The 14,276-nt window shown below is 43.4% G+C and overlaps 1 protein-coding gene across 1 annotated transcript in view; it reads left to right on the forward strand.

Moving 5' to 3' along the window:
* Positions 1 to 14,276, forward strand: part of MYO18B (myosin XVIIIB) — a gene marked incomplete at its 5' end in the record, with an annotated part of 239,487 nt that overhangs the window by 209,118 nt on the left and 16,093 nt on the right. The window contains 2 exons of the mRNA XM_049102131.1: positions 1,349 to 1,390; positions 2,748 to 2,885. Of these exons, the coding sequence (XP_048958088.1) occupies positions 1,349 to 1,390; positions 2,748 to 2,885 (180 nt within the window). The remainder of the gene's footprint in view (positions 1 to 1,348; positions 1,391 to 2,747; positions 2,886 to 14,276) is intronic.

A 14,276-nucleotide genomic window follows, 5' to 3' on the forward strand; every position in this document is an offset into this window, starting at 1 on the left:
CTGGCCTGAACACTGGAGCCAAATGGATGAATAAGACATGTTTTTGGTTCAGGAGGGCTACTTGCTGTCCTGGTGGGGACAGACATGTCTGAATAGAAGCCCCAGGACAAACAGACCCTTGAGAGTAGGGACCAAGGAGCCACAGGTACAACCCTTGGAGAGGCAACCTGGCTTTCTTTCTTTCTTTCTTTCTTTCTTTCTTTCTTTCTTTCTTTCTTTCTTCTTTCAATATTTTACCTATTTATTCATGAGAGACACAGATAAAGAGGCAGAGACACAGGCAGAGGGAGAATCAGGATCCCAGTGGGGAGTATGATACAGGACTCAATCCCAGGACCCCAGGATCACGACCTGAGCCAAAGGCACACCCTCAACCACTGAGCCACCCAGGTGCCCCATGACCAGGTTTTTGTTTTTTTTTAAGATTTTATTTATTTATTCATGAAAGACAGAGAGAGAGAGAGGCAGAGACACAGGCAGTGAGAGCCCAACGTGGGACTCGATCCCAGGTCCCCAGGATCAGGCCCTGGGCTGAAGGCTGCACTAAACCGCTGAGCCACCCGGGCTACCCCATGACCAGGTTTTTTAAGGAAGAAATTTCCCAGATTCCACACGAAGAATAAAACTGGGAGGCCCTGGCCTGTGAACCCAGGATTCAAATGAGGTCTTAGGCATCTGAGGTTGTGGTTTCGCTGTCTACACCCACACACTGGGCAACTGCCTTTTGATGAAGAGCATGAGGTTAATAGCTCTTACAGACCTGGGATTCAAAGCTGTGTGATCTTAAGCAAAGGTGCCAGTTTCTTTGTTCACTAAATGGACAGAGGCAGGATGGTTAGATGAGATCGCAGGTAAAGCATATTTGTTGAATGAAGGGATGCTCCCTACAGAATAGCTACTACAGTAATTAGTCTCAGCATTTCCCAGAATGCCCTAGAAAGCTGGCCACCTGCCCTCTTGTCTGATTCGCTAGCACTCACAAAGAACATAAAGCAAATGCATGGCTTGTTGACAGTAATGGTGCTGTTAATAATAGCAGTAGTGGTTGTCCTAAAACAAGAGCAGTGATCATGGTTGTTTCCTTTTAATCAACACTATTTATTTGTGCCGAGATCTTTCTAGGGATTATCTTGCTTCACAGGAAGCATCTGCTCCACACCTCAGTCCTATTCGCAACCACATTTTACAAAGGAATGCAGGGGAGTCAGAGAAGGCAAGTGACTTGCCTGAGATCACACAGGAGCAAAGGTTGGAAGTGGAACTCAAACCTAAATATGTCTAACACCAAGGACTATGTTCTTTCCTGACAGCACAAGGATAACAGACTCTTTCTTGTGTCTCTTTCTAGTGTCCAGACAGCAGTGGACTACAGCAGTGGCAGAAAAGAGATGTAAGTTAACCCCAAATAGAACTGGGCAGTTGACATTGAAGCCAAGAATAAGCCCCTGGCTCTCTGTGTCCAGTGGGAACATCCACACCCACTTGGAGAATTACTAGCAATGTCTATGATAGCTCTGACTCCATGATCATAACATATAGCACTGGGGACATGTTATTGAACTGTGCAACTTCTTCCAGACAGAAAGAAGCCTACCACTTGGCATGCCACCGACATCCTCAAATATCCTCAATGGCTCCCTATTGCCTCAGAATAGACTTTTCAGACTGACATTTGAGCCCCACACATATCTGACCCTTCCTTCCCTCTCTACCTGGGACTCCTGCTTTCCATATCATCCATGCCCTACTCATAGTTATGTGTATGCTGTTCCTTCCAGCTCAAATTCCTTTCTTCAGGCAGAAGAACAGGTGCTGACAGCACCCCGTTTTCTGGTTCTAGAGATAACCAACCTTCAAACAAGTTGTGGCTCAACTATCATTACTTAATGCCTTCCCTTATGCCTCCAAGAAGCAAATCAATGCTCCTTCCTTATTCTCCTACCTTCTGTCCCTCTCTTGGCATTAATAATTTTCTCCTTTATTTTGTGGTTATTTCTATAGATGTGTGCTCCTCTAAGATGGAGTCTTGAGGACAGGGTCAATGTTGGATTCATATTTAAAGCTCCTTCCCATGTTGCCCGCCATAGAGTATTCTATAAACAAGCAAAAAAATTTATAGACAGACACAAGTATAGGTAGATATAGATACATATATTGATATACATATCAATATTGATATAGTTGTGTGAGTATATAAACCAGAATATAAAACCATTGTTGAGTACCCACATCAATGACAGGCCCACACAAGGCCTAATTTAAGAATTAGAGGATATAAAAGTCGTCTATCTACAAAGACATTCTGGTTAAGGCAGGCAAAGAGTTAAGATCTTCACACTTGGCATATTCCATGGACATTTTATTTGGTATAAAATTCAGTGCCAACTTTTACTCTAAAATCTGAGTTGCCTCAACATCTGTATTAGAGTACCTCTCTAAGGAAGAATGTGGTTAAGAGCATGGACATTGGAATCGGAGAGACCAGGATTTGCACTCCAGCTTCATCACTGACTAAGTGGATGACCTTGACAAGACCCACGTTGGCCTCCTCAGATCCCATTACTCTCATCTATGTAATGGGGACAGAACTGGCTCCCATCTCTCAGGGATGGTGTTGTGAGCACTGATTGAGGTTATGCATGTACAGGTTGTAGCACATGCCTGGCTTATGCTTAGGGGTGAATATCTAGTTATTGCTGTTAGTGTGGTTGTCATTGTGCTGACAGCACCCTGTTTTCTGGTTCTAGAGATAATGTCTCCATCCTCAGTTCCCAGCCAGAGGGCAGTCTGCAGTCCTGGTTGAGTTGTACGCTGTCCCTGGCCACAGATACCATGAGGAGCCCCTCTCGACAGTCAGCCAGCAGCAGCCACATTCTCAGCCCCAGGTAAGATTATCTCTCTGCTGCCACTGGATGGGTGATAACTTGAAGAATGTGATGCCTTGAAGGTTGTTGTTCATGTCTTCCATTTTCTCCAGCTAAAGCAAGGATAAGCATGGCCTTGGACAGTTTGAGCTATAACCCTGCCACTTAGCTGAATGACTTTAGGCAGGTCGATGATCCTCTCCAAGCCTTCATTTCCTCATTTGTGCAACAGGAAGTATAATTCTGTTTACTGCTCCAGTTGAAATGATGAGAACCTAATGCAACGCTTCCTAAAGCAGGTTTTCCCAATGATTTTTAAATAGCATGTGGTGAAGATTTTTTAAATAACTGTGGATTTATTATAGTTGCCTTCTATCTAAAGCTAGTCATACTTATTTTCTGTTTATAGGTAGTTCTGGATTTCAATTTTTCTTTTGTAAACATATTAACTTTGGCATTTCTATATTTTGGGGTGTTCTTTTAATGGCAAATCAGTATGGAGACAGTTGGGCTGGATGATTTCTCCCTTAGAATTTTTAGCTTTGTTTTGAATGTCAAGGTTTTATATTTTCCCCATCACAGAGGGAGATGGATTCAGTTATGACCTAAGATAAACTCTTGCAAATCTGTAGGATTGCCAACAATAGGTTCCTCTGACAAACGGGCCTTGGGATCCACTCTTAGTTTAGGACTTAAATCCATCTTCACTCTTGTTTTTCAGCCAGCTTTGTTTCTCTCAGCTCATTTGGTTTTCCTTTTCAAGGGTGGCCTTCTTGTAATTAGGAGCTAATGGCCATAAATCAGAAGTTATGGATTAAGCAGATGCATAATTAAGATGAAATACATACTGCTTTTGTGATACCAGAAGAACCAGTGTGATAAAGTAGAAAGAAAAGTCACAGACTCAAGGAGCAAATGCAGACAACCCCATCCTGACTTGAAATGTGTTTGCTCTGAAGGAGGGGGATGCTGTCTCTACAAAAAGAAGGGAGTGGAAATTCATGCTAACCTTTTGGGCATATTCAGCAAATGGCAAATGTCTGATGCATGCCTGCAGATAATCTTAGGCTGAAAAATTTGATGTCGAAAATATCAAAGAGAGGCTCCAAGAGTGGGAATGCATCTGGGGAGTTAATTAAAGCAAGATTATCTGATTACTGCTCTTAATTAAAAACAAAAACCTATATGGAAAAAGAGCCACCTCTTCTGTGAACCCCAAAGGATGAGGGCTTTGTGCTCTCCTGATAAATACATACCCCCTGGTTTCCCCCATTAGCCAGTGTATAAGGCAGCAGAGGCAGAACCAGGGGTGGCCATAGCAGGATGTGAATGCTCATTAACATCATATCCAAGTTTCATAATTAGAATTGTACAGGCATACCTTGCTTTATCGTGTTCGCCGATTGCACTGTCAAATATTGTGTTTCTTACAAATTGGAGGTTTGTCAAGCAAGTCAATCAGTGCCATTTTTTCCAACAGCTCTTGCTCCGGCTCTCTGTGTCACATTTTGGTAATTCTTGCAATATTTCAAACTTTCTCCTTATTATATTTGTTATGATGAACTGTGATCAATGATCTTTGATGTTGCTATTGTAATTATTCTGAGGCATGACGAATAACACACCCATATGAGATGTTGAACTTAATCAGTAAATGTTGTATGTGTTCTGACTTCTCCACGACTAGCCATTCCCTTGTCTCTCTCCCTCTTCTCGGGCTTCCCTATTCCCTGAGGCACAACAATATTGAAATTAGGTCAAGGGGCACCTGCTTGGCTCAGTTGTCTAAGTGTCTGACTTTGGCTGAGGTCATGACCCTAGGGTCCTAGGATTGAGCCTCAGGCTCCCTGCTCAGCAGGGAGACTAGTCTGCTTCTCTCTCTCCTCTCTCCTGCTCATGCTCTCTCTCTCCCTCTCTATCAAATAAATAAAATCTTTTTAAAAAATAACTTAGGCCAATTAATAAACCTACAGTGGCCTCTAAGTGTTCAAGTGAAAGGAAGAGTCACACATCTCTCACTTTAAATCAAAAGCTAGAAATGATTCAGCTTCGTGAGGAAGGCACATCAAGAGCTGAAAGAGGCCAACAGCTAGGCCTCTTGTGCCAAACACTTAGCCAAGTTGTGGACACAAAGGAAGAGATCTTGACAGACATGACAAGTGCTACTCCAGGGAACACATGAATGATAAGGAAAGAAAACAGCCTTATTGCTGATCTGGAGAAAGTGTGAGTGGTCTGGATGGAAGCTCAAAACTGGCACAACACTCTCTTAAACCAAAGCCTAGTTACCAGAACAAGGCCCTAATTCCCTTTAATTCTGTGAAGGCTGAGAGAGGTGAGGAGGCTACAGAAGAAACATTTGAAGCTAGCAGAGGTTGGCTCACGAGGAAAGGTTGGCTTTCTTAAGGAAAGAAGCCATCTCCATAACACAGAGCGCAAGGTGAAGCAGCAGGTGCTCATGGAGAAGCTGCAGTAAGTTCTCCAGAAGATCCAGTTAAGATCATTCACGAAGGTGGCCACACTAAACAACAGATTTCCAGTGTAGATGCAAGAGCCTACTACCAGAGGACTTACATAGCTAGAGAGGAGAAGTCAGTGCCTGGCTTCAAAGCTTCAAAGGACAGGCTGACTCTCTTGGGAGGGGCTCATGCAGCTGGTGTCTGTGAGTGGAAGCTGGTGCTCACTTACCATTCTGAAAATCCCAGGGCCCTTAAGAATTATACTAAATCTATTCTTCCCATGCTCTATAAATGGAACAATAAAGCCAAGATGACAGTACATCTGTTTACAATAAGGCTGCCTGAATATTTCAAGCCCATTGTTGAGACCTGCTGCTCAGAAAAAAAAGAATGCCTTTCAGAATCACACTGCTCTTTGGCAGCACACCTGGTCACCCATGGGCTCTGATGGAGTGGAGACATGCAGGATTCATGATATTTCCATGCCTGCTAACACAGCATCCTTTCTGCAGCCCATGGACCAAGGAGTAATTTCAACTTTCAGATCTTACTATTTAAGAAATCCATTTGAAATGCTAGAGCCGCCAGAGATAGCGCGTCCTCTGATGTGTCTGGGCAAAGTAAATTGGAAACCTTCTGGAAAGGGCTCACCATTCAAGAGAACATTGAGAACACTCCTGATTCACTGGAGGGGTCAAAAGCGCAACATTAATGAGCGTGGAAGAGGTTGATTGCAACCTTCATGGAGGACTTGGGGCAGTGAGATTTGGGGCAAGATTTCTGAACTTCTCCGTCTGTGTTTCTTTGGGAATCGATCTGGGTTGTTGTCAGGTTAATGAGATGATGCACAAATGTGTCTTCATTCAGACTGGCACCTAGAAGGAGCTCAAGAAAATTGGCTTTGTTGATGTTGGTATCTACTCAATGCCCCAAGGAAACCCAGGAGACAGATATTAATCTCACTATGACAGAATAGGAATATGAGGCCCACAACTGGTCCAGGCACAGTCTTACCTTGCTCCTATAGCTGTGCCTCAAGCAGCATCTGTCCTTGGCATCCCCAGGCAGGCTGTCCAGAGCCTAGCTCCCCTATTCTTTCCTTTCCCCCCTTCCAAGTCCTCAGGTTTGTCCCTGGACAGTTCAGAACAGTGGTGCCTACACCAAGGACAGTGATAGAACAGGAAGCAAGGAGGGATGATAAGGGTCCTTGTCTATTTTCTTTATGTCTGCATTCCTGGGGTTAGCACACAGTTGGTGCCAATAAATGTTTGTTGAGAAGGTGCCTGGATGGCTCAGTCAGTTAAGGGTCTGATAGATTTTGGCTCAGGTCATGATATCAGGGTTGTAAGATCAAGCCCTGCATTGGATTCTTGGATATGGAGCCTGCCTGAGATTCTTTCTCTTCTTCTCCCTCGACCCCTCCCTACCCACCCACACACCACAGTATCTCTTTCTCTGTCTCTCTCTCAAACAATAAATAGTAAATGTTTGTTGAGTGAATAACTAACCATAATATAAAAGCTGGAGCAAAAATATTGACCATACCTGGTTATATCTCAGCACGGACTGTGACTCCCAGAGGGCCAGTAATTGATCAATGTCCCATAGCAAGTAAGTGGAAGAGCCAGTCTTGTGGGGGGGGAGGGTTAAGTTGTTTTTTTTTTTTAAGATTTTATTTATTCATGAGAGACACAGAGAGAGAGGCGGAGATATAGGCAGAGGGAGAAACAGGCTCCCTCCGGGGAGCCCAATGCGGGGCTTGATCCCACAACCCTGGGATCACAACCTGAGCCCAAGGCAGATGCTCAACCACTGAGCCACCCAGGCATCCCAGAAGAGCCAATCTTTGAACCCAGGTTGAAATCCATCCAAAGCCTATATTTGTATTTGTTGCACTGCCATGGCTCTCTGATATTTATCCAGAGTGGGTGGAGGCGGGGTGCAAATCACTCACCTGCAAAATTTACTGGCGAACATCTATTCTTAATATTAAAACTGCATAAGGATTATTATTCAACATTCAGCATCATTCCAAAAGATGCCTACTGAGTGCCAGATCCTATGGCAGTAAGCCCTGAAACTTTTGAGCACCGCCCTTGGAATACGTTTACAATTTAAAGATTCTCGAACTTCTGAATTGGAAGGAACCACTGGGATTATCTGATCTAATTTGCTCATTATGCAGATGGGGAACACAGAGGTCTGTGGAAGGAAGTATCTTATCCAAATTTATAGTGAGGTCCGGCCTTAGAGCTCAGGTGCCTTCCAGTGCCTTCTAACTGTGCAAGTAATCTATGAATACTTGCTCTCTTCAAGAACTTAAAATATAATAGAAAGAGCTAAAATCCTCTTGAGAGAGAGAGAGAGAAAGCGCGCACATGCCCTCAAGCAGGAGAATGGATATGGAGCAGAGAGAAAGGGAGACAGTCTTAGTCAGGCTGTACCCCTAGAGCAGAGCCTGACATGGGGCTCAATCTCACAACCCTGAGATCATGACCTGAGCTGAAATCAAGAGTCAGACGTTTAACCGACTGAGCTGCCCAGGCACCCCAAAAGCTAAAGTCCTCTTAACCACAACCCCAATCTCAGCTCCCTTCCCAGAGGTATCCACCACCTTCCGTTCGGTGTGCCCCCTTTGACACCTTTCTCTCTGGATGTTTAAACATATATGTACCTGTACCAAATATATCACACATTTGTGGGCTTTTAAAAGACATAAATGATGTTATGCCCTATTATGTACCTTATGCTCTGCATAAATTCTTACAATGTGCTCCTTTCCCTCGACAATATATTTTGGTGACCTTTCCTTATCAGTACGCCCAGGCAGGTCTCAGTTTTTTCAAGTCCTGCAAAAGATCTTCAAGTCATGCCACGGTTTATTTAATTAAAGTTGTCTTTTTTGCTTTCAGAGGTTTTCAGGACATTTTCTCTGAGCCTATAAGCCTTTAAAACACACACATACATACACACACACACATTTTTTTATTTATTTTTATTTTTTTTATTTGACAATTGCTTTTTATTCCCCCTGTAGCTTTATTTATTTATTTATTTATTTATTTATTTATTTAATAATAAATTTATTTTTTATTGGTGTTCAATTTGCCAACATACAGAATAACACCCAGTGCTCATCCCGTCAAGTGCCCCCCTCAGTGCCCATCACCCATTCACCCCACCCCCCGCCCTTCTCCCCTTCCACCACCCCTAGCTTGTTTCCCAGAGTTAGGAGTCTTTATGTTCTGTCTCCCTTTCTGATATTTCCTACCCATTTCTTCTCCCTTCCCTTCTATTCCCTTTCACTATTATTTATATTCCCCAAATGAATGAGAACATATAATGTTTGTCCTTCTCCGATTGACTTATTTCACTCAGCATAATACCCTCTAGTTCCATCCATGTTGAAGCAAATGGTGGGTATTTGTCATTTCTAATGGCTGAGTAATATTCCATTGTATAAATAAACCACATCTTCTTTATCCGTTCATCTTTCGATGGACATTGAGGCTCCTTCCACAGTTTGGCTATTATGGACATTGCTGCTATAAACATCGGGGTGCAGGTGTCCCAGAGTTTCATTGCATCTGTATCTTTGGGGTAAATCCCCAACAGTGCTATTGCTGGGTCGTAGGGCAGGTCTATTTTTAACTCTTTGAGGAACCTCCACACAGTTTTCCAGAGTGGCTGCACCATTTCACATTCCCACCAACAGACACACACACATTCTTATCCACAGGGGCAAATGATTCTGTGAGTCCAAGGGCATTTGTATGTTAAATGTGACTGGATACTACCGGATTGTCCCAGTGTCCTTTCTGCTAGGAGACTGTGCGGTAGGAGAGGATGACACACCTGTATCCCCAGCCCCACACTACCTGACCCATTGCTGGGCTCAATAAATGGGTCTCTTGGACATTTTGAGTTTGACTGAGAAGGAAGGTCACTTTAAAAACAGAAGAGAGAGAGAGAAAGTGGTCTTCTGCCAAAAAATAAAAGCATTCCCTGCATTATTTATAAGGGGACGTCAACCCCAGAGAAATACACCTAAAGCCTTATGATTTATAGTCCAGGAACCATGCAGCTGCGCTGATAAATGCAAAAGCTTCTGGAGATGGAGACACTAAATTACCTCCATGGCCCCCAGAGAGGAAGTTTATAGGCTTGGTGGTGGCAGTCATACTTGGCTTAGGAATCTCTCTAAATATCTGGCTGCAGGTGGTGCCAGGGCCGTCCTAGGACTGGCGCACTCACCTCACACCTAGACCGCACTCCGTGTGCCTGGACTCTCCTGCCTCAGCCCTCACTGGAAGAGTGATAAAGCTGGAGGACCTCCCCCCACTTCCTTCTTGTCTTCACAGTATATCAGGCTTTTCCTTCTTCCCCAAACCCAAATGACCCCCAACCCAGGTCTCTCACCCCATTGTGCAGGATCCATGTGCTGACAAGTCTGAATTGACCCAGTGGAACAGAATGCTGATGTCTGGTCATGGACCAGTCATTTCAAACCATTGGTCATTATTCCAAACCATCCCAACTTTCTTTCTACCTTTGTCCTTCACTCTAAAGAGACCCTAAACCCTAAATTCTTGGTTCATTCCCAGTAAAAAAAAATAATAATAATAACTGCCTCCACCTCTGTGTTGCCTATAAATTCATCTTTGGGGTTGCCTGGATGGCTCAGTTGGTTAGGCGTCTGCCTTAGGCTCAGGTCATGATCTTGGGGTCCTGGGATCGAGCCCTGCATTAGGCTCCTTGCTCAGTAGGGAGCCTGCTTCTCCCTCTCCCTCTGCTCCCCCCTACCCTGACACTCATGCTTTCTCTCTCTCTCTCTCTCTCTCTCTCTCTCTCTCTCTCTCTGAGTCTCAAATAAATAAAATCTTTTTAAAAAATAATACATGAAGTAGTCTCCAGTCTTGATCTTTTTCTGGACTTCTCCCCAGCATTGGCAAACTGTCAAACACTTCTCTATTCACTCAGCCTTGTAGACGTTTCTGCTCCTTGGAGTTCCTCAAACCTCTCTTTTCTGGTCTTTTCCTTCCCACCCTCAATCCCCAAATCTGGGGGGCAGTGGGGGTACTCTGCCCTCACTTGACTGTTTTGCTCCCTACCTGATCCCAGATAACCTTTTTGTGATTTTAACTCCTCTACTGTAAGTAGGCAACCCCCAAATCTAGACATCCAGCTCTTATGTTCTCCTAGGTTTTAAACGTAGACATCGTATTTAATTGTCTACATTGAGATCTGCCAACCACATGTCTCCCTGCATATCCAGGAGGAACTCCTGCCTCCCTGCCCACTGTGTGTAATCAGTATCATTTGGTGGTTCTATCCATTCATAAAGTCACCCAAGCTGGATAGTCTCAGATTATCATCCCCTCTCTTTCATCCTCATATTCAACGGATCCCCAAATCTTGTTTATCCTGTCCCCTTCCAACACTCTTGGCTCTCTCTGCTTCTCTCCATCCTCACTGCCAACCCCTGTAAGTCAGGCTGCCATCATTTCTGTCCTAGATGCTGACAAAAAACTTCCAAAACCATCTTCCCTTGGTCCATCCCCCACACCTCAGCCAGTATGATCCCTTTAAAGTGAAAGTCTGGCTGCAGTGGCTTCCCATCTCCTACTTCAAAAGTCAGCAAACTCCTGCCTACAGGCCAGATCTGGCGCTCGATTTGTTTTTGTAAATAAAGTTTTATTGGAACCCAGCCATGCCCACATTTTCATTTTTGAGTTTGCATATTGTTGGTGACTCTCTCTGCACCATGACGGCAGAACTGAGTAGTTGCAACAGAAACCAGATGGCCTCCAGGCCAAAAATAATTGCCGTCTGCCCTTTACAGAAAAACTTTGGTGATCTCTGCCTTCCAGGATAGAACAGGATGGAATTCAAACATCTTAGCAGCCTTTTAAGAAAAAAAAAAAAAAAAACCTTGTCTTTTTCTTCTTGTACGTCAGCACCTAGCACAGTGCCTGACACATAGTAGATAATAAATATGCATGGAGCAAATGACTGACAGTGGATAGAAGTTAGATGACCCCTCACCAGGGTGATTTGAAGGATGCTTCTGCTGTCAACACTAAGGGTAAATTTGTCAGACTGCTCAACTGTCTCCAGTGTTGATGGAATATAGGGAGGAATACTCAAGGTCTGGGCCTCAGCTCCCCCAGAGTGCAGACCAAGGACGGAGGTGAGTGGTGGACACAGTGTTAAACCAGCTCTGGCAGAGATCTTGAAGACCTATTTCAAAAGAGGTAAGAGGAGAACAATAGACTGTGCGGTGTGGTAGACCTGGTTTCTAATCCAAACTTATTAGCCACCTGGTCATGAGCACGTTACAGCCTCTCCTCCATGATTATATCCCCTTTGCAAGATTAAAGAGTTAATAGTTATATAGTGGCTGGTGGAAGCCCTGGCACCAAGCTGGTGTTTACTAAGCAAGAGTTCCCTTCCACTCTCCTTCCTTCATCCTGGCTGGCCTGGGCAGTGCTGCTCTTGAAGTCAGGGATGGTGACAGGCAGGACTAGGGAACCCTATGACTGGGTTATAATAATCTCACATACCAGAGATTGTGGAAGTGGACCAGACTTGCAGCAGAAAACCATGAGCATGACAGAGAATCCCTTGCCAATGACAGTGGAGGTTCAGTAAATGGTTTTAAACATGTTGAATTTGATGCGTTTAAGGACATGCAAGTGGAACCATCCAGAAGTTTTGAACTCTGGTCTGGATCCATGGAGATGCCAGAACTTCTCTGCATAATATAATTACTAGGATTGGTGGAGGGTATCAATGACATGAAACCCAACTCAACCTGGCTTGTGCAAAATGAAAACTAGCATTATCTCATGCAGCTTGGAAACAAAGGTAGATCTAGCTTCAGGCATTATTGGATCCAGGGATTCAAAAAATGATCTTGGGTATTTGATCCCTCAGCAACCTCTCTGCTCTACTCTTCTCTACATTGGCTTTTTTCTGAGGTAGCAAGATGGTGGCCAAGACCTTCCAGCTCATGTCTGCACCACCCAGAGTCCAAAAGTAAAGAGGGCTTCTCTTTTCTAAACAGTTCCACAAAAATCCTGAGCTTGACTTTCATTGGCCCAAAGGGAGTCACATGGCTATTCTGAACCAGTCAGAATGGATAAAGGGAATGAAGGAGTCTCTTATCCTAGGCTCAAGTTGGTGTTCTCACCTGGTTCTGGGAGATGCGGTTATTCCCACCCAAACCACAGGAACACTGGGGGAGGAAAAGTTTCCCAAAAGAATAACTGGGTCCCTTACCTGAAGCAGAATAACAGTGAGTAGATAAAAAACAAATAAGCAAAGCAAATGTTTTCCACCAAGTGGAAGATTGAATCATGGGAGTGGACAAAATTATGCTGACAGAGTTGAGGGATGGGGTTAGAGGAGGGATGAGAAGGAAAAAGAGAGGACTGTAAGTAAAGAGAAAAATCACTCAAGTGTTTGAGGTCCCCACTGGTAGCCTTGGGAAGCCCAAATAAAATTGTGTGTATCCTGGTCAGAGACTTAATTTATCCCTAAACTTCAGTGACCAATCTATCACCACATAATTAGTGACGCTGTGATTTGAATTTATTACCAAACATGGCTCTCCACTGTTGCTATTGGACTTGTACCATATTGCAATGTGAGCGTGGAGATTATTGTATAAATTATTCTCACTCACATAATCATCGTGATTTTAATTACTGTGTAATCTTCGCTAATTACTGTTGTATGTATCATTTGCTTTGGTGCCGATTTAACACAACCGCTGTTCGTCTGGCTAAACGATGGCATTACAACTTTTCCTTTTTCTGGGGAAAATTTGCTTTCTGTAAACATTTGCAGCCCCATACTTTTGGCTTGCAGTTCTTAGTTTAAAAAAGAACAACATTTAGACACCAACTTCCTTTCACCCCCGGTTGATTTTTATGTGGGAGGAGGCTGGCTTGAATTAATAAAAAGGTCTAAATTACAGGGTATTGTTTTGAAAGTAAAGTTGTATTCCTTTGAAGGAAGTGCAATTAGAAGTGAAGGCAAGGATGGGTCACATAAGGCCCACTTAAATGATTAGATAAGATGCGTTTGTAATTAGTTCATTAATTATGTAAATGTGAATGGATGGTACTTAGTGTTAAAAACAAGTTGTTCTCAAAGTAGGTTAAGCATTCACCGCTAATCTCCTTTCAATAGTACATTTATTTACTGGTCTCTGCATTCTTAGAACCAGAGCTCATGATCATTTTAATCCATCCTGAAGATATTTAATGAACAGACCTCTCATCAATATGGTTTTATGTCTTCCTGGGACAAAAGGGTTCTATTCACTTTTATCAGTGTTAGGGAGATGAGTGGAAAATGAAAGCATTGAAGTATCAGTGCAGATACATTTACCAGTGGACCCATAGCCTGAGCAAATGGAAACAGAAATCTGGCTCTGTCCAGGATTCATCTCTGAAGCCAACATGACTCTTGGATGGGTTCCCATGGGAAGGAGGGCTGTTTTCTATCTAAAACTCCAGGTATTGGATGGTAGATCTGTGGTTGTCTCAGGAATTTTGAGGCTCATCTAATTTAGCTGCAAGTTTATGTAAAAACCATTTGGATTAAACGTTGATGGTCCAGAACATTTTTTAGAACTTGTGGTTCTCTCACTGAGCTCTATTTTTGTGAAGTAGAACTATTATTGAAATATACATCCTGGGGGCACCTGGGTGGCTCAGTGGTTGAGCATCTGCCTTTGGCTCAGGTTGTGATTCCAGGGTCCTGGAATCGAGTCTCTCATCAGGCTCTCTGCAGGGAGCCTGCTTCTCCCTCTGCCCATGTCTCTGCCTCTCTGTGTCTCTCATAAATAAATAAATAAATAAATAATAAATAAATAAATAAATAAATAAATAAAATCTTTTTTAAAAAAAGTAATACACATTCTGGAAAGTACATCTTTATGAAA

The sequence above is a fragment of the Canis lupus genome, chromosome 26 (assembly GCF_003254725.2).
Source record: "Canis lupus dingo isolate Sandy chromosome 26, ASM325472v2, whole genome shotgun sequence".
Lineage (NCBI taxonomy): Eukaryota > Metazoa > Chordata > Mammalia > Carnivora > Canidae > Canis > Canis lupus.